General features: G+C 36.7%; 1 protein-coding gene across 6 annotated transcripts in view; it reads left to right on the forward strand.

Annotated features, from left to right (window-relative positions):
* Positions 1–24629, forward strand: part of epha3 (eph receptor A3) — a 108921-nt gene extending 84292 nt beyond the window's left edge. For 4 of the 6 annotated variants that reach the window (XM_032567242.1, XM_032567241.1, XM_032567244.1 and 1 more), the window contains 7 exons: positions 1427–1612; positions 6508–6569; positions 9125–9334; positions 11680–11829; positions 12354–12547; positions 18030–18185; positions 21625–24629. In XM_032567242.1, the coding sequence (XP_032423133.1) occupies positions 1427–1612; positions 6508–6569; positions 9125–9334; positions 11680–11829; positions 12354–12547; positions 18030–18185; positions 21625–21730 (1064 nt within the window). In that variant the 3' untranslated portion in view covers positions 21731–24629. Of the gene's footprint in view, positions 1–1426; positions 1613–6507; positions 6570–9124; positions 9335–11679; positions 11830–12353; positions 12548–18029; positions 18186–20636; positions 20756–21624 lie in introns of all 6 variants that reach the window. The other 2 variants (XM_032567246.1, XM_032567245.1) reach the window with 2 other exon arrangements.
* The last annotated feature ends 233 nt before the right edge of the window (positions 24630–24862 follow it).

The following is a 24862-nucleotide window of genomic DNA, read 5'->3' on the forward strand; positions in this document are numbered from 1 at the left end:
GCAGGAGTGAAGACTGGACAGTGATCAATTATGATTCATGTCGAGTTCAGTCAGAATAGATAAATTCAGCCTCTAGCACACAAGTTCAGACTACTTTCTAGAGTCCCATCAGACCTTCACACTGCAAAAACTGATGGAATGACCTGGGAAAATAGTACCAGATGAGACGCTGGGCCATAATCAGGAAAGCTGCTTTCATTTTAGAGGGGTGATTCAAATTTTAATACTTTTAAGGAATTAAATCAAGAACCTACTTAATACTTTTCTCATTAAGTTAAACTTTACAGTCTCCAATAAATATGTGACGTAACTGTCAAATCTTTCCTTTGATGTTTTAAAAAAAAAGTAAGTGGAGCTTGATCTTGGTATTTAATTTTGGCAACTTAAAGTGTGAACTGAACCCCTACATTTACCAAATGCAAACATTGCTGTCCATTATCTGTATCCTGCCTACTATCCAAATTTGAAACTTTAATGAGGACACAAAACCGAAACTCATCAAACCTCCTATTTCTTCAACTCTGCCTCAGCCCCTCTGATTGTTAAGTCGACTTTGATCTTGTTGGCAACTTGTGAACTTGTGTTATAAAGCAAGAACAACACAGTTTGCCAGTCCTCTTAGATAGGTCAAAGCTAAGCATCAAATCTAAACACCATGGTTCTCCTAAAACAGGAAAGGGGTGAGTGTTCCTAATTAAGCCTTATTAGAGCAGGATCCCCTTTCTGAGAGTGACCACATGAAGAAAGTGCCTCTGCCTGTTTTTTTTTTTTTTTTTTCTGTGCATAGCTGAAGACCGGGGGAATGAAGCAAACCAGGAAAGACCAGGAACACTTTTTGGTATTTAGACAGGTTGTAATTATTCTGGTTTAAGTCATTCCAGACTGTTGCTTCATGTCCACTGTTTGACCCACACTCTCTGATCCAGAGCTGCTTTTGGATATAAGTGTACTGGATTAAGAAAAAGATCTGTACGTCTCAGCTCTGACGTCACCTCACCTAAACTTATTTAGGGTGTGCATGCATTTAGGCTCAACACACATTCAAAAACAACACAAAGAGGTATGACCAGACTGCAGTTGTTGTATAGTCTAGCCAGAAGTCTGTCACATGGGCCTATGAAGTGGCTAGACTACCTCAAAAGCTTGCACTCCCTTACAAAAACATACACATTCTCCACAGACTTTCTCAGTTTATCTTACGATGGACAAAACACAGCCGACTCCTCAAGATCAAATAAAGCTCCATGAGCTCTTGAAATACTGATAACACTATTTAACTCCAGATGGCCAAAGGTTTGAAAAATCATATTATCGAAAAGACAGGCAGACAGACAGAAAGAAGTTAAATGTATATGACAATTGAAATTAAAAATTATATTAATTCAAACAAGTGATTTGTGTTGTGTTTATGTTATCTTAACTGTAGGTGAGTTTGGAGAAGTGTGCAGTGGTCGCCTAAAACTGCCCAGCAAGAAGGAGATCTGTGTGGCCATCAAGACTCTTAAAGGAGGTTACACAGATAAGCAGAGGCGGGACTTCCTTGCAGAAGCATCAATCATGGGACAGTTTGATCACCCCAATATCATCAGGCTGGAGGGTGTAGTGACACGCAGTAAGTGCATTCATAATCCATTTAGACATTTATAGACATCGAAAGATTTCTTTTCTCAGTCAATGCAGCAAAATAATTTTGTTCAAATAATATCTTAAGTGTCAGTCTTTAGTTATGTTGCCACACAAATTTAAAGCAAACTTTTGACATGTTTCAAAACGGGGGAAAAAAAGAAAGGCATGTTACCATTTGCTGGTTTGGGGCAAATAAACCAGGCTACACACAGGATAATTTTCTTAGGTGTTGACGTTATGCATGGCTGTAGTAAACAAGAAGTATTGGTTGCAAACTAGTGTGGATCTCATGTCTTAGAAAAACAGAGAGAGTTTTCACCTCCGAGCTTTAGGTTTGGACCCCAATCTATTTCCCACTCTGGAGGGGAAACTTTCCTACGTCACAACTTATTCAGTAAATATGCTTCCATCTCCCTTTTTTGTGCATTAACTCTTTTTTTAGAAAAGCCAAAAACCACCACAAGTGAGCTTAAAAACCTTGTTGAGAAATTGAGTAAATTATTTCAAATTATACTTTTTCCACAAATCTTTTCTAATGCAATACTCCATGATGCACATAAAAAAAACATTGATGGAAACATGCAAAATAATGTATAATCCTGATACATTTCATTTTATCACATGCAACTGCTATGAATATTTATGATATTTGATGTAATAAACAAAAATCACAGTAGAGGGAAAAGAATACATATGAAAGTTGTAAACTGAGTCTGCAACTATTAGGTGACAGCTATTAGACAACTATTAGAATTCATTTTCATGTTCTGCTGTTCTACTTTTGTTTTCTTTTATCACTTTACAACCACTAAGTGCAGTGTTTGTTATTAGAATCTTATATAATGGACCAAACAATGTTTTCCATATTTCCAAAGAAAAAGCAAAAAGATAAAGTGATATTTTTTTTTTTTTTTCAAACATTATAGTAGTATAAAATCACACACATGAACAAAGAATGCAAAAGACACATTAAAAAATGTTTTTCAGTGTGAATTGTTTCACAAATTAAAATAACATGGCTGTGCATTTGCTTTTAAGCCAAGTAAGGCACACAGAAAACACGTAGAAGAAGATCCATTGGTCCACTGACATTCAAAAGTTTTGGCCTCATGCAAAATGTTGCTTGGAAGAAAGTTTACTCTCCACATTTTCCTGAATAGATCATCCCCATCACGAATCATGGTGGTGGCAGCATCATGATATGGAGAAGCTGGTCAGAGCTGACAGAACATTGGAAAGAAATTCTGACAAAAACAACAACAAAAAAAAAACTAATAAGAGCTGAAAAAGCTTTAATACCGGATATGAAGTTCCACTTGCAGCTGTAACTGCAGCAGAAGGTTGGCTAAATATATGCAAATCTATCTGAACCATGTTCCCTTCCACTTCACTATTATGCACAACTTTCATACATCACAAAAAATCCCAATACAATACACTTAAAGTTTGTGGTTCCATTGTTATAAAATTTACAAATATTCCAGGTTACAAATACTTTTGTAAGATATAGTATGTTGGATTAGCCAGAATTCAGGTCAATTAAATGTTTTGTTTATTATTTAAAGAAACAATTTGCAAACAGAAAACACATTGACCAGAAAATGACACGGTTTCTATATTTTCCTTACGAGGATAGGATTATTGTTTTTTGGTCTGTTATTTTTTAGACCAATTGTGGATTTTGCAATTGTCTGTGACAAATGGTTCCACAAATGCCCGACACTTCTGTGTAAAAAGCAATGACTTTTACTGAGCTGCTGTGGTATAAATCTCTGCAGATCAATGTGCTCTGATCAAAGTCTATGTCAGGCACAAGCATTAAATCCATAAATCCATATCTCTGACTTGCACCCCTCTGGGCCTCTTTATAAGACCATCATTAGCACACACAAGACCTCTTTAAAAGGGAACGACTGAAGAAAGAGGAAAATAATGAGTCTGAACTTTGCTGCTAAGAAAAAGACCTGGCCTCTTACTATCCCTGCGGCACTTGCCTAGTTAAGTAGTTCAACCGCTACAGTTTTTCTTAAAATACCTGAAGAAATTTTTCTGACTTTACTTTCTCAGATTTTTTATCTCACATTTATTTCTTATTTTTACATCCCCTGATTTTCACTATCTAAAAAAAACTTGGTGCCTTAGTTGATTCTTGAAATTGGTTTCAGGTACTTGACTCTTATCACTCTTATCTCCGTCTGCATTTAGTTTTTGCAAAAATAACACTGAAATAAAACTTCATGCAAAACGTTGAGCTTGGTTTGAAACCTTCTTGATGCCAGGGTCAACTGCACCACTCTGGAGTCTAGATTCAAACTGTTTAAGCAGAGTACTTACACACAGAGTGATATGTCAAATGTTTAATTTTGTTAATTTTGGTTAAAACTCCCACATAAAAAAAAACAGCTTCAGAAAAAAGTAATATCAGGCCAATGAAAAGGGTTTTTAAATACAGAAATGCACTCTCTTGAATGTGGTGTGAGATAAAGATGAAAAGCTTGTGAGGCTACAGTGGTTGGCTTTTGCTCATCTGGATTTTGATAAACTGCTGGCTCATGAACTGCCCCAAAATCTTGAATAGGCTTTGCTTTAGAATCATGGATGGGAAAATGTTTTTTTTCCACTCAACTTTCCATAAACATTTTAAGATACCGCACACTGTGAACCCAGATTCTCAAACCATGACTTTTTGTGGCTTACCCTGCTATTGGTGGGTATCACTGACTGTCTGCTGGAAAACTATCAAGTCAACTGTCTCCTCTATGATTGTGTAGGCGATATCACAACATTACTATATTAAAAATACTTTTTATTGTGTCGTTTTCATATTTGGGAAAAAATAAATAGTCATAACCACCACGTTTTTTAACTGAATTGTTGAAACAAATTGATTTTTCAATGATTTCTAATTAACTGAAACACACCTTTATGTTTGATGATCTTTTTATATTAAGTTGAAACCGAATGTATGATGAGAATGATGTCTCTCTTTCTGCAGTTATTGAACCAGCATTGAATTCTGTCACAACTAGTTTCAGTTGTTACACTAAGACTGGAAGACACATCGGGTGCATGTGTGTGTGCATATGACATTTGTAGAGATGTTCTGAACACGTGTGCACAAGTCAGAGCAGCACAAGTGCAGTCCTACTTTTAGAGGGTCCATTTGATATGCTTCCCCATGCAGACACACACCTAAAAGCCCAAACACACACAGCTGGAGGGTGATTTATTAAGCTGCTCCTGTTAATTCTTAATAATCCTGAGACTTTCACACCCCATTTACCTTGCTGCTGCTTTTGGCTGATCCATGGGCTGCATGTTTGCAGGATCAGACACACACACACTCGCTCACCCCGCGTGCTCACATGTGCTTTCTTCTCTTTCAAACCGCTACACACACATCTGCATTTGCACACATACTCTCACACTTTAGCTGACGGAACAAAGGGGTCTTGGGGCCTTTATCTTTACTGCCAAAGTTGAGAATAGAGAGAAAGAGGGAAGGGAAGAGGGCGGAGGACAAGCAGGACGATAGTAGGCGTGTGTGCGTGTGTTCCTGTCGGCCACTATAAAAGTCATTTGTTGGTAAAGGGAACAATCCATCACAGCCTTTTAGGAAGTGGGTGTGGGCAGAGGTTGTTTTACACTAGCTCTAGTTGAATGATGAGATGTTTTACTGTAATTGTTATTGAAAGTTTTGAAATTTCTGGCAAAATCCTTGCTTCTTAATTAAATAGTCACAGAAACAAAAATACACAAATGTAATGTCTGAATTAAAATGGTTTTATGGGAAATAAATAAAAGTATAATTTAGTAATTCCACAGTAATTCAAAGTAATTTGTAGATATAGATCAATTTTACCACATTAAATTTAATCTGGATAATATTTTTCAATAGAATATTAATTTACTCAAAGTATGATGTTTTTGCTTTATTTGGATTAAATAATATTATTACAGCAATTTTCTTAGATTTTTATTTTAGTTAAAATTTTTAACAAATGACACAAAAGACTCAACTTTTGTCCTTTAAAAAAATATATATTCTCAATAATATAGAAAAAAGGGTTAGAGAAGAGATCGAGGGATGAGGTAACAATGGAAAGGTAGGTCAGAAATAAAAAGGGACAGGGGGAAGGAGGGCACATAAATCAGAATCAAACTGGAGAAGAAGCACAAACCACAGTTAAGTCAAGAGTGACGTACAGAGAACGTATCTGGGACACAAACAAGTCCTTACTCTGACTCTCTTCAATCAACATCTGGGTAATCTGAAGATTTTTTTTTTTACATTCCCTGCAATTTTCAAACATTCCCTGGCCAATGACTGATCAAATACAGATGGCACAAGGAAGCATGGTTATACAATCAGATGATCCAAAGAATTAAACACGTTTCACTTTAACATCTGACCTATAGAAAACCTGTGACAAGATGTAACCGATACTTGTATTAAAAAAAATATTGACCATCTTCAGTCTAGTCCCCATAATGGGGCTTTTAGTTTTACTTTACTTTAACTCACCACACTGGTTTTTTTTTGGGGTTTTTTTACCCCTCCAGGGGGTCTTTTGTGGGCTCTAGTGTCCCTTATATGACAGTAGACTGACAGGAAACGGGGAAGAAGAGGGGGGAAGACATGCGGCAAATGTCGTTGGGTCCGGGAGTCGAACCCGCAACGGCCGCGTCAAGGACTCAAGGCCTCCAAATACGGGTCGCGCTAACCGCTACGCCACCACGGCACGCCCTAACTCACCACACTGTTGAATAAATTTGATTTTTCCCATTTCTGCTAATAACTCTATGCTGCAAGTTTTATGGTAGTGTGATAGTCTGTGTTTGTAGAAATTATAACCATTAACAGAAGTTTTCAATTTCCAGGTAAGCCCGTTATGATTGTCACTGAGTACATGGAGAACGGATCCCTCGATAGCTTCCTAAGAGTAAGTAATTACACAAACACATGGACCAATGGAGCCCTGGACGACTTATTTTGCATGTTAGAAGGACGAATCATAAAACTACTGAAAATTAAGAAACAGTGTCTTTGCTCCAAAGGTACAACAGTTTGTTGTCTGCATCTGCGTTCTTTTAAAAATCCCAATCTAGTTTGGCAGATGACAAGCTGAGCCAGGCTCTGTCAGAGGTCGTTTCCTGTTGAAAGGAAGTTGTTTCTTGCCACTGTCACCACATGCTTCCTTATTAGGTGGTAGTGCTGTAAAGTCATTGACCTGATTCAATCAGCTGGGCATCTTTTGATCTAAACTTTATCAATTGAATTTGCCTTAGATTCAAATTAAAATGTATGTAACTTAATTTTAATTTGAGTGGCTAAATCAAGTCTTATATTTAGGTTAATTATTTAGCTTTTGTAAAGTGCCTGGAGATGACATTTTTCATGAATTTGTACAATAAACTGAAACTGAAATAATAATGCAACACGTCACATCATGTCTGTATTTTTACTTAACCGGACAAGTCAAGGGACAAAGTGATAGAGTAATGTTGGTAATCTAAGATGGCATTTTAAAAAATTGTTCTTGATGTACAAGACCATTGTTTGAGCTATGGTTTGTGTTTCTAACAACATTCTAAATAACTTCCAGTGCTATTCCAAAAATGAAACCGTCATTCTTTTGAATGACGGCAACGCAGCAGCTGTAATTGAAGTTGATGGACGGAACAGTTGTTGAGAAAGAACAGACAGGCCGGCAAATTCTTTTATGTTTTTTTTTCTTTTTCGTGGAAAGAAAATAGTATATATCTATGTATTCAATATGTTTAATTGAAACAACTTATTTTTCATTTAAAACATTTTTTTGTTATTTTTTCTTCCATGGCACTTTCTGATCTGTTCATTTGCTATGAAAGAAGAAAAAAAATCTGTCCATGGCTAAGCTCATGCAAGTGGAATGATTGCAGACGCCATACAATCCATACAAAACCCTATAATTAGACATTTGGGAAATCTTGCTAAAAATTAAAATAGTCACATGACAATGGAGAATACTTTGGTTGGATTTTGCTGTTCTCTTTTTCTTCAATGAATTTGTTGCTGGATCAGGAGTTGTTGGATCTAGTTAGAAATTCAGTATTTATATTTGTTTTATTTATTTATTTTAATTACCAAAGCACAAGGAATACAAAATGTATACGTACATAATAATTTAATGTACAAAATATGTTTAAACCTACTTATAAACTCAGAATCCCTTCAGTTTATTTCCTATCTCATGTTTTTTTTTTTCAACTTTTAGCTCTGCTCTGTCTGATGAGGTTCATACATTATATACCACAAGTTCTACTTTGTAGTGCAAAGGAATTGTTTTTCCTTTCTGCTTCAAAACTGTTTTCCTTTCTGCTATTTGGAACATCACATTCCAAATAGATATTGTGTAATTTGTCATACACAATTATAAGGTTCATGTCCATATTTCACATACATTGACTTTAAATTGTCAACACACCTTAAAAAAAAAGAAAAAAATCTGGAAATAAGATTTTTTTTTATCAGTCTCATAAAATATCAGTATTTGTTCAGTTGTATTCTCATTGCTTTTCCAGTTCAGCTGGAATTTTACTGTTGCCATGGCTCAGTTGTTTGCTGAAGAATTGATCCACTCACTGAAATTAGTTAAAGTGCATCAGCCAAGTTACATTACTGGCTTGAAAGCATGAGTGCCAATGCCTGTTTTACACATTTTTTCCATGTCTGTACTGTATCCAAACATACCCATGGCGGCTATAACTGTTATTTCCTCATGTTTTCCCGGAGGCCTGTTCTTCATCACCAAGAACGGGGGCGCACATACAAATACACGCACATTCATGTTCTCTGTGTTATGCATCGCAGCTTATGTCAGCATACTGCATCCACCGAAGCTTTGAAGTGACTAAACCAGGTGGCCTGGCCTATAAAGGGTCCGGATGAAATAAGAGAAGAAGTGGGTCTGATTGGTTTTCAAAGAAAAACACGCTCATCATACAAACTCATCTTACTCTTAGTTCTCCTTGTGGTGTTTGACAAGCAGAGGGTAAAGCAGAGCAAGAGGAAACCCGCAGATGACCACTGATACAAAACAGAGACATACAAGAAATGTTGGACACTTTTGGTCCTCTAGTAGACTCTTTGGTCGTTTCTAGCTACAGGATGCCAAGAATGGAGGTTCATTGGTTCATTATCTGTAATCCAAATAATGGTTGTGGTTGTATTGTGCCAAACAAGTTTAGGGGGTATGAATACTTCTTCAAATTATTCAATTTTCTTTGCCTAACTTTCATCCAGTCATTTTTATAGCCGTGGGATTCAGTTAAGCTTAAGATTGAGTACAGGAATGTCAGAGGTGTTTTTTTAAAGGTTAATAAAAATTTTGCAAATGCTAATGAGAAAAGGTCAGACTCCACCTCTTTTATTTATATTCAAAAAGTACAGCATTCGCAGTTTTGTACGTTTATTTCCTATAACTCTTTTTCCCTTGCCTGTTTTTCTCTCTTTTAGAAACATGATGCCCAGTTTACAGGAATCCAGCTGGTCGGCATGCTGCGTGGTATCGCCTCGGGCATGAAATATTTGTCAGACATGGGCTATGTTCACCGAGACCTGGCAGCCCGAAACATTCTGGTCAACAGCAATCTGGTGTGCAAAGTGTCAGACTTTGGCTTGTCCAGAGTGCTGGAGGACGACCCGGAGGCTGCGTACACCACCAGGGTAAGCTGAGCCACAAAGTCAAATCAAGAACACAACGAACTACATGAATTATTGCACTGAGAAAGGTCCTGCGGCTCATTATTCTTAAGCTTAAGTTTTTATTTTTGCACATCATAGTATGGACAGATATAATATAGTGTTTTAATTTGTCACAAAACTGCACACTAAGTTTTAACAGAATTTTCTTCTCTTAAAGCAGATTTATTTCTTTCGAAGTATGTTGTTTAGAAAGTGTGAAACATTATGTGAAGATATATTTTTTCTTTGTTCAGTTCCCTTCAAAGTAGAATGAGTTTTAAGATTACTCTGGAAATTTGTAGATTGAATATAAAACCCAAAATATATTTTTCCAGTTGACATATTATATATATATATATAATTGCAAACATTATGTAGGTTAATCCAGAAAAACAACATAAAAGAGGATTTGTGATGAAAATAATGTCTTAACCTCATTAGCATTTTTGTGTTTTTTGTTCTTGATTTACTTCTGCAGTAGATGATCTTGTCAAAAACTGAAACATAGCAGGAGCCGTGTCATGTTCCAGACGTTCATCTGTCTTTTTTTCTGCTGTGTATATGTGTATGTGCATAAGTGGTCAGCATAGCGTCTTCTGGTCTAAACAATGCATGCAACCCTTTAAAACAGGGTTTAATTTGCTGGTTGAGAATTGCTTTTCAAATAAACAGTCTGTGTGACATTTGCCTTTCTCACAGAAAATGAATAAAATGGAATAATAACACAGATTCACAACTCCATCATCCATGAGACTCAAAGGCTTGGTAGAAGTGTGTTTTATTGTTTCTTGTCTCTACTTGAATAAACTTTTGATTTTCGTATATGCATGTTTAGACTTTTTTTTTACTTTACCGCCACTTCAGAGTTTAATAGAGCATAAGTTTAGGAATATGTCATATTTATGAGATTTATAAGTTTATTCGTTTGTCTGTGTTTTCACTGTCATGCATTTTCCAGTGTTTCGTTCAGCACTAGACAGCATAACATTTTAGATCTTTTTAGATAACAGTCTGTATAACTGCATTCCAAAGCAAAGGCTAACTGACTTGGCTGTCTCTGCTACGACTGGCCAATGTCAACATCCTTTCCTTAGCACTATTTTCTTCATTTGTCTTGCTTTTCAGGAAGAAAAACAAATTTTATTGCACAAAGGAAATAATTGGAATATAATTTGGTTTATATTTTCCTTCCTTTCTTTAATGTTGATGTGAATTAATCTTAATTGAGACTAAATCTGTTCAAATATTTTTGTTACAATTTAATTCTGTGAGTCAATATTTTTGCTTTACGTTTTTATAAACCCGATGGCTTATTTTAGTTTAGCTTCTATTTGATTAATCAGAAATTTAGATCCAGACATCTTCTACTTTTAACTGGTTTGAGTACACTTGTATTAATAAAAAGTAAATTTAGAAATCTCAAAAGTTCTCTAATTTGCCATTTACCATTGTATATTGGAAAACATTTGCCACGCTGGTCTATATGTGAGGGACAAAAGTAATATTTTTTGGAACCTTGAGTATTGCTAAATTTTTAAGTGTGTATTTTTTTTCATGTGCTTCAGCTTTAAATTGCGAGTGGGTATCAGTATTATGACACGTTAACACACAAATGTTTCCATACTTGGAAGTAAATTTCAATACTCTGTGAGTACCTCTAAGTTTTAGATAATAGTCAGCTGAATGAATCAGACAGTCATCCTGTCAGTTTCACTTTTAGTTTTAAGGATCTGGCATGCTAAGACAACTGAATCTTCATTGCTGCAGACAGAGCGTCTGTACGTTGCTGCATGACATTAAGAAATGTTGCTGTTGGGCAATTTCCGCCATATTTGAGTTGCAGTTCAGTAAATGCCGTAGCAGTGGTTCACGTCTGTAATATACATATAGAACCAATGCTGTCTAACTTTTTAATATGTCCAACAATGTGTAGGAAGGCAGTGATGGAGCTTTTTGAACTAATACAATGTATCTTCCTACACCATTGAAACAAAATACAAAGTAGTGTTAGTGAGATGATAGGGTGGCAAAGGAGAGGCATAAGATTCCAGCCTAGGATGGAAAATTCACTCCTATACTTTATGCCTTGCTATCAAGTAATTTATTTTTGCACATGAAGGTCACAAATTACATGAAACAACACTTGACTAGCACTTTTCATCGCGCCAGATTTGATTCCATGACTCCCCCAAGAGCCAGCAATGTCTGCAACACACTTTTTTTTTTTGTCTTACGTATTTTCTGAGCTATGTTTATAGGATTCATCCACAAAAAAATATTAAGGCAAAATCATATAATATGATAATTCTTTCTCTTACTGATCACAGGGAGGAAAAATCCCCATCCGGTGGACAGCCCCAGAGGCAATCGCCTACAGGAAGTTTACATCAGCCAGCGATGCTTGGAGTTATGGCATCGTTCTCTGGGAGGTGATGTCATATGGAGAACGGCCATACTGGGAGATGTCCAATCAGGATGTAAGTGTTGCCAATTTTCTATTCTTTTTTAAGAAGGGGAGACAACTAAACCTATTATTAGTGTGGTGTGGGGCAACCACGACACCAAAAGAGTTGGCAGCTTCGCTCAAGCTTCATCCAGATTCTCTCGCATCCTTTTCAGAACCTTTGCAAAAACTAAATGATTCAAAACCAGCTACCTCTGTTGAAAGATTAAGATTAGTTTTGTGAAACAAACTGAATGACCTACATTCCCACAGTTGGAGAGTTTTATACGAAACGAAAAACAATAAAACAACCTAAATTCTAAACAAATATTTGTATTAAAACATAAACCAGTTATTGATAAGCAAGAATAAACAAATTTTTTTTTTGTTGTTTTTTTTTTTACCTGGTCTAATTTTGCTGTTTTTATATGTGCTATAAGAATATATTTGACGTTGATCCTAATAACTCAACCATCTCTAATCCAAAACAATTGAAAGCAAAATTTTTAAAGAAACTTTATATAAATTCATTCTAATCCAGTGTGTTCTTGCCTGCAGGTAATAAAAGCTGTAGACGAGGGTTACCGCTTGCCACCACCCATGGACTGCCCTGCCACACTCTATCAACTGATGTTGGACTGCTGGCAGAAGGAGCGGAATAATCGTCCGAAGTTTGACCAAATTGTCAGCATCCTTGACAAACTCATTCGCAACCCCTGCAGCCTCAAAATCACAGCCAACACTACATCCAGGTATCAGCAGTATACTGAATCTTTGATTTTCTTCATTTGATATTTTGCACATAGAGAATGTAGCACAGAAAAACAAACAATAAAGGATATACCATCATTTGCTAAGCCAGATCTTCCAAAACAAACAATATTTTATAATCATCTAAGAGAGTAAATTCTGGGAATTGTGAAAGTCGTAGTTTGAACAAAGGAAATATTTCTTCATTTTTTTCTTCAGCTTTGATTTGCAATCAAACTTGTTAATAAGCTCTGGTTTATTTCTTGCTACAGTCTAAATGTACAGAATCATATCTTTTTCTCTACTCATACATTATGACCCCATGTCATAAGCCCCCTGCCTTTGAGGAAGACTCAAAGGCATTGAAATGATAGTTTTAATGGTAACTGCAAGTTTACTATGTGTGAGTAAAAGCATTTCTATATAGTTTATTTCAGCTTGACAGTGCATAATGCAAAACTTCAACTAAAGAACTGCTCTCCTGGGAGAACAACTGGCAAAACTTTAAAAAAAAAATACAAAAACACTATTTTTTGTTTTTGTTTATCTTTAACAGCACTTTATTTCTTCATCCTCTTGCCCCCTTTTGTTGTTCTCATTGTGTTTTTTTTCCTTCTTATTTTCTTCTTCCACTGGGCTTGTCTCTATTGTTTGGGGGACAATTCTCCCAGGGGGCCGTGGGGAAGCAGGGCAGCACATGTACAGTTGTCAGTTCTGAGTGGGGAGAGAGACTGGCGTTGGGTCTACAGCAGACGGCAATGGTATTATGGAGATGTCAGAGCTCATAACATTGACTAATGATTTCTTAAGAAAGTGAAAATAGGTCCCTTGGAGTTTGCATGTAATTTTCTTGATTGGCTTTTAACACTGGGTGAGCGCGGCCTGGCCAACTGAGTCCTGCCTGGTGATTTATTAGAACTGCTAGTGCGGATATGTTTGTGTGTATGTGGAAGCGAGGGAGAGAATGTGTGGTGGCAGCGGCAGTTGCACAGCAGGAGCAGCTGCTCTCAGCTCAACACACCTCGTTTGTCTCAGGGCTGTCCTGGAAGGCTAATGTACTGCGCCCCCCTCCCTCCCAACCTCGGACCGAAGCCTGCGACCAGAGTCGAGCATCTGGAGACTTGGGAGGTGGAAGTTGGTTAGAGTTTACTGTCTCTGCATGCGGATAGAAAAAGAGTTGGGGTCACTGGGCCAAGGTTGGCTGTCAGAGACAAATTATAGGCCAACAGGAGTCCAATCAGGGTTGGAGGTCACTGTCAAAATTGCTTTTCAAGGTGTTTAAAACATGAAACTGTAGGTTTTTGTGTTTTCTGAGAAAAGACATTGTTCATTTTGAAAAAAAAGTGTGGCAGTGGCAAAAAATCTAACTTAGTGATACACCTGGTTGAAAGGTTGTAGTGCAATATGTTTACTGCCTGATAGGAAAATAATATGTTCAAATCTCATTTTATGTAGTCTGGCATGCTGCCCTCATGCATTTATAAAGTTTCTGCAGGTGCTTTTTCTTTCAATCCGAATATTGCATGACGTTAACCAAGCTGAGGCTTTGTTTACACAAAACCACTGTCTGGAAGCAGCTGGCATTTTCAGATGTTGATTTTGGAAAAGTTCAGCATTTAAATGGCTCTGCGTCACTGTTTAGGCGAGACCGCCAAGACACCTTTAATCTGTTGTAGTTGTTCCATAAAGCATACATAAAAGTAATGATCGTAGAAGGCAAGAAGTGATTACTTAATGAAAAAGGAGTGATTATTTTTAGAGTGCTTCACTAAAGAATGATGGATGGGGTCTACAGGGAAAGCAATAAAGAAAATAAAGAAAGAAAGCAAAAAACTCAAGTTTTTTTATTTCACATCATGTTATAATGCTATAGCCTAATCAAAAACATACCTGGAGAATTGCTTTTTTTCTTGCATGTTTGAGGAATTCTTGAATCTCCCATGGGAGTCATTTAAGTTTTCCTACACGCTGGTTCACACAAAGTGCCGCCCATTTCCACAAAGCTCTTCACAGAGCAGCCCTCTTTCCACCTATCGGCTCTTCTAGACTAACACTAGCAGCAGCATTTGTCAAACACTTGGAGAAACTGTGCTGAGCTTATCATCCAAAGTACTTCTCAGTCAAAGCTCCTAAGAATTTCTGGTAACAACATAATGTCATGACAGTTAAGAGGTTAACCCAGAGCATAGCAATCTGTTTGTGCAAGGGAATAAACATGGCTCTGTAAATAAATAGTGGGTATGGTTGATTGTCTATTCTATTGCCTGGATATCTTGTTGGACACCAAAGCCAGGTGCATAGCAGCTGTATCAATCTATATATTACAAGAAATATTTCATTGCCACCATGCTGGTGTGGTTGTAAAATGACTGAAGTCTGGTCATGCAGCCAGGCTGGTTGTTTCAGATTCTCTTAAATAGAATGTTCTGGTTGCACATCACTGATAAATAACTTCTGATTCTCCCACATGTCTTCCTTCAGGAAACAGAGTGTGAACTCTCACAGTGGGAGAAATGGGAGAAACTCTCAAGAAATCTTTCTGCAGAGACTGTCCAAATTCCAGCAAAGTGGGCTAAAGAGGAATCAGCATCAGTTCTGACTTATTGTCCTACTTCACAGTTTTTTAAACAGATATACAGCCTGATTAAAAATTTCAGTTAAGCTGAGTCTCTAAACTTTCAGATTTGCTTTTGCTGCTACCTATTGTGAGGTCATTTCTCCCTTCAATGCCCTTTCCACATCTACTTTATCTGTTAAAGTTGCACTCATCCAGCTATTCTTTCTTCTGTGAGCTCCATAAAAAACTACATAACTGTGGTATTTGAAAGCCTGAAAAATTGAAAGATAGACTACAAAGCACAGAAACTGACACCAATAAAGGGGCCAGACTAATTCTCTGCAGTGGTTTTATGCTTACTTCTGCTCAAACGGGATTTTTCTGCATTTCTATATGCTGTTAAATCCACAAGAGGCTTTAAAAACATCCTCTGGCATCAAACAGCTGCTCTCTTTTCCTTTTTCTTTGTTTATCCCCTTGCATCACATCATTCTCTTTCCTCACCAATAATCTTGTCTCTTGAGTTGCCGCAAGAAATGTAACAACATAGGAAACAAAGAAAATGATAAGAGGGAGGAAACAAGGTCATTTGCAGTTTACTTCCCAGTGGACACAGTGGAGGGGGAAATGTAAGCAGAATATAGAAAGAGAAGAAAGGAACATGAAGGCAATCGGTACAGGTGGAAGATGGAGAAAAAGATCAATAATCTTGCAAGAAAGATGAAGCTCCATACTTTATAACAGTATAATTTGGTGGAATTTTATATATAATTTGTAATTGAGTTGCTTTTTACACAGTATAAAACAACATAAAATCAATCTATTTAAATAAAAATAAACAAGAAAAGAAAAAGAACAACTAACAAATGAACTTTTTTAAATTAAATATTCACATTTTTGTCTTTTCCCTTCTCAAGCAAACCACCCCCTCTATCCAGCTACAAATTCCCTCCCTTTCAGACAAACCAGTGTTTCCAGAGAGTCCTGGGGGGCCCTCAGCACTTTGACAGGCCTCTGATCTGGCAGGAAAAGACTCAATCATTGTAAAAACACCCACTCCACCACCTCAAGAGCATCTTTTTTTTCCTCCACCTTTTTCTTCTCTCCTACTGTCTCCGTTAGAAATCCCATGTCGCTTTTCTTCTCTCAGTATACTGCCTTGCCTCAGTGTGGTGCTTTTGATGGCGTTGTCTAATAGCAGACTGGTAAATTTCTCTTGACTATATTTTGAATCTCTTAAAAACATCCTTACTTCAGTATCATGCATACTGCAGAGAACATGCCTAATTGTTGAGAGTTCTTGTTGAAAGTGAATGAAAACTAAAACACAACATTTTGTGTAAAGGCCTTCTATTTAAAATATGTTAAACTTCTTGACTTTTCAAACGTCTCTATTCTTGCATTTATCTCTGAGTTGCATCTCCCCAGATCACACAAACTACCACTGATAGTGCCTCAAACCCCTCAGCGGTATTATGTCTGCCAGAAAGAAGTGGACTTCCTGCTATTCTAATGAGTTTGTTTACATTGCTATGAATAGCATCCCCCCAGGGAACTCTACCTCTTTCTCTGGTGCTGTACTTTCCTGCTTTCCATTTTCCTCTTTTGTCCTGTCTCGGTACAGGTGCCTTTTTGGAAAGACAGGTGGAGCATGTCCTTAAAAAGTAAGAAAGGACACAAAGTGCTCTGCTGTTATCGTTAGTTCCACTTTGATCTCAAGATAGATTGACCCGGTTTCATATTCACTGCGTTGATGTGATCCAGTTTCCCCAACTGCGAACGAAGCCAGACTGCTTTAGCATCATGAGTGACGTTGAAAACGTGATGTCCTGTCAACTTGTGTTCATTTTTCATCTTCAGCTTCCTCTCCGCTTTCCGTATCTTTGTTAGTTGGCAGTTTTACTGAGCACCAGCTAACATGGTACATTTCATTTGATCTAATTTGAACCATCCAATGTAATAACATCCAATTTTGCATTCTGCTACAGAGTACATGCTCAGCAGGAAGTGGTAACGAAGTTAAACAGAAACGGATGCTGGTTTTGATGGCAATCTTGGCTCTAAATATATATAATGAAAATAATTGACTCCCACACATACACACAGACACACATGCACAATAGTTTATTTATCATGGAAGGTTTTTCTTAGCTATAATGTAATGCTGTGTAAAGGTGACCATCAGTAATGGAAAATGTAAAACCTCTTGGTTAACTTTCATGAAAGAACTGGCATTTCTTATGTTCTTTACTAGGTGTCATAAAGCGATCATAGATTTTTGCTTCAAGAACTTTGTGCCATTAAAGGGTTTCTGAAAGCATTGTCAATGTTCCTATACCATGCTCTTGCAACAAAAATTTTGATGAACTCTGAAAACTTTAAACAAAACATAAACTAAGTAGAATTAAAAGCAAAGCATTTCCTCAGTCAAAATGTATCAAATATCTGTATCTGTCTGCCTTCTACAGTAGCTGTGTGATAATATATGATAGGTGTCAGTAAGATTTTGGGAGATTACATTTGAGACAAACCCTTCAAGGAGCCCCCATTGTGTTCACCTTTGAACTTCAACTTCCCTTCGGGGAAATATTTTTCAATCACACCCCACTCAAATATTTGCTTGCATGGCACATGCTTTGCGGGACAAGCTTGGAGCCAAGACAGCAATATAAACTATGTACACACTTAAATCACATAGCAAAAGCTGCTTTGCACAAGTTGTGGTTGAATGGTAGCCAGACAGCACCTGTCAGGCAGTATATCAGTTTGTCAACTGATGACCGAGGTGATGCTTATCCACCTGTTTTCCTGAAACGATGCTCTGAATTCATATGTTATCAAATATTATGAAAACTTACAGATCATGTGGCACTTTTGTACATTTGTTTCTCAATTTGTCATCTGCCTTTGTCTCTTCTGTCCCTTAGACCAGCAAACCTGTTGTTGGACAGGAGCAGTGCAGAAGTTCCCTCAGTGGGGACGATGGGTGACTGGATGGATGCCATGAGGACCTTGCCTTGCAAGGAGGCCTTCTCAGGGGTCAGCTACAGCTCCTGTGACACCCTGGCCAAGACCTCTACAGAGTAAGATTCCAACAAACAGATAAACTATCTGGATAGATTAATCTTCATAGTTCATCACCAAAATATTTTGAACTGGGTTCACAGGTCTAACTTGAGCTAGTTCTTGTCCATTTAGGACCTAAAACGTATAGGTCATGACATCATTTACAAATGCCATTACCAAGTCCTTCGTTCTTTTTGTTTCTTTGGGGGGGGGGTTTCTTTAGAGATTCACAGATGTCACTACAAATATCTGTTTGACATCGTGTGTTCGTACTCTGATAATACAGGACCTGATGCCAGCGTGATGGAGGCTTTGTTTCCCTTCAACAGACAGTTTTAGTTTGCATATACTTTTTCTAACCCAGCAAGTGACAGTAATGCACCATCAACTGAATGTGAGTCACATAACAAGAAGACGAAATGTACGGATGCAATTGACTTTATCTATTGATGAGAATTTGGGATTTTGACGCCTTCTGTGTATGCTGACATGTGAGATTCCTTACTACGTATCTCCACACTGCAGACATAACATTGCATAAAGCTGAAGTGGGCCTGTGACTGTAGCTTGCCATTTGGGAAATGGCTAAAGGGCAAATACAACTGATTTTTCACAACATTCAGTATCTTTAATCAAACTAAAATACTTGAAAATCTGTATTAGACCATTTTACATTAGTAGCAGAATATTTAAAACTAAGTCTGTGATTTAAGAAACCTTTAATTATACATAGAAAAATGAATAATAAATCATACATAAATACATACATACTTAAATGTAAGTACTTGCACTCAAACTGAGTTTTAAAGAATCTGGTATCAGTGCAGCTTCTAAAAACAGGCAGTCATTAGTGTTGAACTAAACATGTTAGATGGAAGAAGTTTGTAACAAATTAGACAATGTTGGTTTGTGTAGCTGATATCACCAGTTGGTCATCATTGGCATATTCTGAAGAAGTCTTCTGTATCTGCCTTTTGTCTCCTCTATTATTTTTATCCATTTCCAATGGTTTGTAAAAACACATTGGTTTACTATCCATAGCCATGTTTCATCCACTTACTCAATGGATTTTGTTAAAATATTGAAAGTTTTTTTTTTCAATCATCTTGTTTGGGAGTGAGTGGAAATAATAATCTCACACAGGAAAAAATGCATTGGTCCTCAGTGATTTTCCTGTTGGTAAATGTCTGATTGGATCAGTGTTGTATTAATCCACTGAAGACTCCATCTAAGACACCAAGCTCAGGTACAAGGCTAAGAGCCTTGGCTCAGATTATGTATTGCTCAATATAGATTGCTCTATTGATTTGTACAGTTTTAATCTATTACTTGACATTCAGCACAAGGCTTGGCAATGCTCTGACCTTAGATGAACAGTCATACTCCTGCACACTGTGCTGACTCATCTGCTGGAGTAATTGATTAACCCTTTTTCAAAAATGGGATGGACCAATGAGAAAATACTGACCACTTTGGAATAGCATATTTTCCATCTGCAAACTTCAGTGTGAAAAAATGTCTACCTAAACTGCACAGCACATGAAGTAGCATACTGATATGTAAAAATTTATTTTGCACCCCTGGACTGAAGTTCTAAAATAAATTGTTTGCCATAAATGGGATAACTTCAGACATCATAAAATCAACTATGTAATTAATTTGTGTTACTCTATTAAGTAGGGAAGAAATCCTGTTATGAAAAGAATTAGTGATGGAACAGTTATTGGCACTCAGTACTGTTCAACCCCATTTTGCCAAAAAAACAGCAGTCGACAATGCTTCTCCAATAACAATTCACAGAACGAGTGATTTCTTTTGCCATTTTCCCAGGCCATTAGAAGGAAAAGTAGGCCCATGAATTCATAAACCCCAACCCACCCAAAGTATTTGGTTCCAAAAATGTCAATCTTAGTCTAGTTTGAGTAATTCACAGTTCTAATTAAAGTTTCAGAAAATAAATTTTTTACTTCTTCTTTTATGTCAGGTCAAGATCATGTTCATATGTTGGGAAGACAGAAAGTCACAAATTAGCTCCGATATAGTTGAAAATAGTAAACCTAAATTGGTTTTATGCTTCAGTAAAAAGTTAAAAGTATGTTAAGAAGACTGTTAGACGGACCAACAGCCAGTAATTAGCTTACAATTTGTTAGTTTTTAAATATCTTCATACTATTTAAAATGCACTCAAGTTAAATGTTGGAATTTTAGCCACATTTCAAATGTGAGATCATCCAGCCACAAGAAAAAAATATTAATTTTAAGTCTTTCACACACCTTTAAACAGGGTGTTTTAGATTTAAAATACTGTATAACTGTACAAATAATCTAATAGCAATCAACTCATTTCAAGTTCAAATGAATCTCTTGCAAAATCTGTCAAAATACATTAAGTGTTGGATTTTATCCCGGACGTACCAACTCTTATTGATATCTTGTATAACATGTTGATGGGCCTGGCTATTTTTCAGTAGAGTGGTTCTGACGGAGGTCCACATCACACCAGCTACATGCCCAGAATGGGAGCCATCAATGGGAATCACCACCCTCTAACGCCCAGCTCCTCTCCACCCTAAAAAGGCTCTGGATGGTGGGTTAAGGACTAAGGCCCAGACCCTGTCTGAGAGCAAAGCTTTACCTCCAGAGCTGCTGCTGGGCTTCCACTCACAACTTGCAATCTAATAATGGCAAAGTTTGTGTTGTAGTACTGCAATAATTTTGTATGCAACTCCACCAATTCTACTAATGCAATGCTCTAATCTGGAAAACATAACAAAAAAATCACTTTTTTGACATGTAGCAGTGTCTTGTGTGTATCGTAGTCACATTAATGGTTTTGTTTGTGTAGTTTTAGTAATTTGTGTATTTCAAAAATGTTGCCAGTCTCTTCAGAATTTGCTAACAATTAATTATGTTTCTTTTCTTCAGGTCTATGCCACTTAACGCTCCTAGCAATTATAATTTAAGTGGCCCAAATGTTTTTTTTTAAATAATTGCTCTTTTACTGAATGCATGTACAAAAAAAGATTGCTTGTGCAAGTATTAACCAAACGTCTCTGCCATGTTATCAAATTTAACAACTACTGCATTCACAATCTCTTGCAGTGCATAAGTCATACCCTTTGCATATTTTACATTTTGTTGTGCTACAACCTGAAATGTTTATGTATTTATTATACATAAAATCAATAATTAAGATCAATAATTAGAAGTACATACTGTATATGTAAAGGAAAAAGAAACTTAGTCGTGGGGATGCTTTTCTTGAGGATGGATGGAGGTAAATATGATGCAATTGACAAAAAAGAAAAAACTCTTAGAAAGTCAGATAAAATGTGAAAAGTTTGAAGGGTATGACTATGTTTTCAAGGCACTCTACAGATAAATCTTTATCTCCTGTCTTCTCTTTATCTGATTGTTTTCTTTGTCTTTTTTTTCTTAATGTTCTTCAAACACCAGGGATCTGAAAAAGGTTGGAGTGACTATTGCAGGACCGCAAAAGAAGATTGTGAGCAGCCTGAAAGCCCTAGAATCCCATACCAAGAATGGTCCAGTACCTGTTTAAAAACAATAACAAGAAATGAAAACCACCAGAGACTTTTCTGTTGGTCTGTGTTTACACACACTAACACAGTGGCTACATATCTAAATAATATGGAGATGCAAATGGATGGAAAAAAAAAGAAAAAAGAAATGTCTCATGTGATGTCTTTCACACATTGTTGAAAGCTTTCTAACAGAGAAGTGGGAAAGGGTTCAGAACTGACCTGCTACCTTGTGAGCTGACTGGCTCACCCCTCTCCCTACAAGCCCACATTGAGATGCCTTACTGACTAATAGAGGGGGGAGAGAGAAAACAAAAGGTAAGGAGGTCAGAAAGACATTATGAGGAACGCAAGCCTGGTCGTTATTGGAAAACATAGCAGGGAGAGACAAAATGCTGGAGCTGTCCTTGGCTAACGCCGGCGTCTTCCGAAGGGAGGAGAACAGCTGATATGCCATGAGTAGAAGAGCATGGCAGACATCCACAGCTGATTTATATCATCTGAATTGATGAAGTCTGAGGCTGGGATATGAGTTGCAGCTACCTACATTCAGTACTCAGTCCAAGACATGGCCAAATTCATGTGGACTCACCTATTGTTTGACTCTGTAGCTCTAACATAAAGCATTTGCATTCAGTAGACATGCCACTAAAAGCAATAAGGTTGTAATCCATCAAATCCATTCATCGTATGTATTAAATGCTGTGCTTTGAAGACGAAGTGGCCATAACACTGCACACCCAGAATTTTCATTATTGTGACATCTTTGTTCCATGTGCTAATGTTACGTACTATTACCCACCACCTTCATGTGGAATCTCAGGATGAGTATATCCTGTTTTTTCCTACAACAGGAAACCGGTGGAAAGCTGAGATGGAAGGAATTTAATGACATGAAGGTAAAGAGGAAATACTTAGAGCAAATGCAAGGAGCCCAAAAGAGAAAAAGTGATCTGTCGGTTGCTGGTCATTTCACCCTGTTCCATTTCATACCTTTGTAATTGTGGTTGTTCAAAACCTAGCTGTTCTGGGTTCACAATGGCATTATGTATCGTTTGACTCTTTGCACCTATCATCCATTAAGTAATACTCACTTTTTTATTTTAAAGTGATCCCTTATTACTTCACTTTATAATGGCACCCAGCAGGAGATTAGTCAGAGCTACTGTAGTTTGATCAGGGGTTCATCCGTATCATAAATAAATGGGAATATGGTATAGTACCAATATTTTTCATAAAGTATACAGTTAAGATTAATTATTCTGGAGATTTCTACAGTTCTTGAGAGGGAGTTCTGTTACTCATAAAAAATGTTACTAAAAATACTGATAAGCAATATTTTAATTTTATGGATAACAAATGGTTTGTTTACAAGTATGAACTGGAAGTAAAAAGAACTAAGTAGCATTGCATAGGTAAGATATGGGGGTACAGGATGGCAAAGGGGTGAACAGACCCAATTGTCTGTATGAAATGTTTTTTGTGATGCAGAGTTGTTTTCAAATATGACTTTGAGATTAAGTTTCTTCTTTGGGAAAGACAAGTTTGCGCCAAGACTTCAAAACAGCTGATTTTTTTTTTTTTTTTGAATGGGCAAGGTAAGTAAGTAAACAAGGTGGTCAAGCTGAAGATTTTACACAATAACTCAATGAATAAAGCCATGTGAAAAGCTCTCTCTTTTTTAAATTTTGGTTTCAAATAATTTGAACTACATTTTAAAAAAATATAGAAAACTAACTTAGAACTAATGAATCTTGTTGTTTTCCAAGCAAAAAAAATAGAGTGCCTCCTGTAGTTGGTCTTGATCATGGTGGAATCACCAAGAAAACATTTCTTTTAGTTTAATGTAATAAAGTGTTTCTCATGTTTTCTTTAGAGTATAGCTCAATCATCAATTGCCCCAGTCTGACTCAATATTAAAATGTTCTGATAACAATGCAATACATCCAATAAATTATTGCTTTCTGAAATAGTAACTTGATATGCCACGTCCATCATGGGATTTCCTAAAGGCACCTTAAAATATCTATGTAAATGGAGTACATATTTAACGATGCTAGTCTTCTGCTTTGATGTCACCCAGCTGGTCCCTCAGTGCAACACTTACCCAGTATTTTTGAACTGGCACTTTGGTACTTTGTGCTCTTGAACGCGTGATATTTACAATGAAGATGCTGTCTTTATGCCTCTTTAAGCACTTGGTACACATTACTGTAGCACTTTGAATGACAACGTTTTTGCCTTGGCTGTAGACTAAGCTTGATTAAAGCACAGGGGTGCTGTTGGTGCTTTTGGGAAACCCAGCCCTGTTCAGTGTGTCAATTCTGTCTTCCTTTACTTGGTCTACCTGTGGATGCTGCTGTTGCTGATATGTGTTTGAAATTAGCATGTACATAATGTAAAACCATCATAAAGAAAGCAACTAGCACTCCGGATCTCACTATATACATGGCCATCCATTTTTTTTGTACAAATGTTTGTATGTATAAATGATTGAATAAAAATTGTGCAACATTTTTAATTAAAATTGAGGAAAAAAATCATCTGTATTATATTTTATCCTACTTTGAATCATACTTGTTAGTTTTTTCTACAATAAAAAGGCAATTATGATTACATTATTTATTTGTTAACATTATACAATGCATTGATGATTTTTGAGCGTAGATTAAATTATGTGTCTGTGATGTCTTGATATGATTTTAACACAAACTTCATAAACCTGAGACATCTGAGAGAGCAATATTGTTACGGACCCTATACAAATCCCTAATTTTATGTCTAAAGACTGACATGTGTGTCTGTGTGAGTTTGTCTGCAAATGTAGATGGCCTTGTCTACTAATGTAAAATGGTTTGTAGTGAAAACATTTATATTTTTATAATAAATAATTCACAAAATATTTTCAAAAAAAATGAATGATTACACAAATGCTCCTGTGCTTTATTTCACATGTACTCTAGAAAAAAAAAAGCAAAACAAAATAGAAAAAATCTTTTATAGAATGCTATTCTTAACAACTGATAATTAACATAAAACTCACACAATCCAGGCTCTGTCTCATTGGGCTAAGGCATCAATATCTGTTAGAATGTGATCCTCTGGGGTGTATCATAAATGGAGCGCTCTCCCCATGTCCCATAATTAAACAA

The sequence above is a fragment of the Xiphophorus hellerii genome, chromosome 7, assembly GCF_003331165.1.
Source record: "Xiphophorus hellerii strain 12219 chromosome 7, Xiphophorus_hellerii-4.1, whole genome shotgun sequence".
In the NCBI taxonomy this organism is placed as follows: Eukaryota; Metazoa; Chordata; class Actinopteri; order Cyprinodontiformes; family Poeciliidae; genus Xiphophorus; species Xiphophorus hellerii.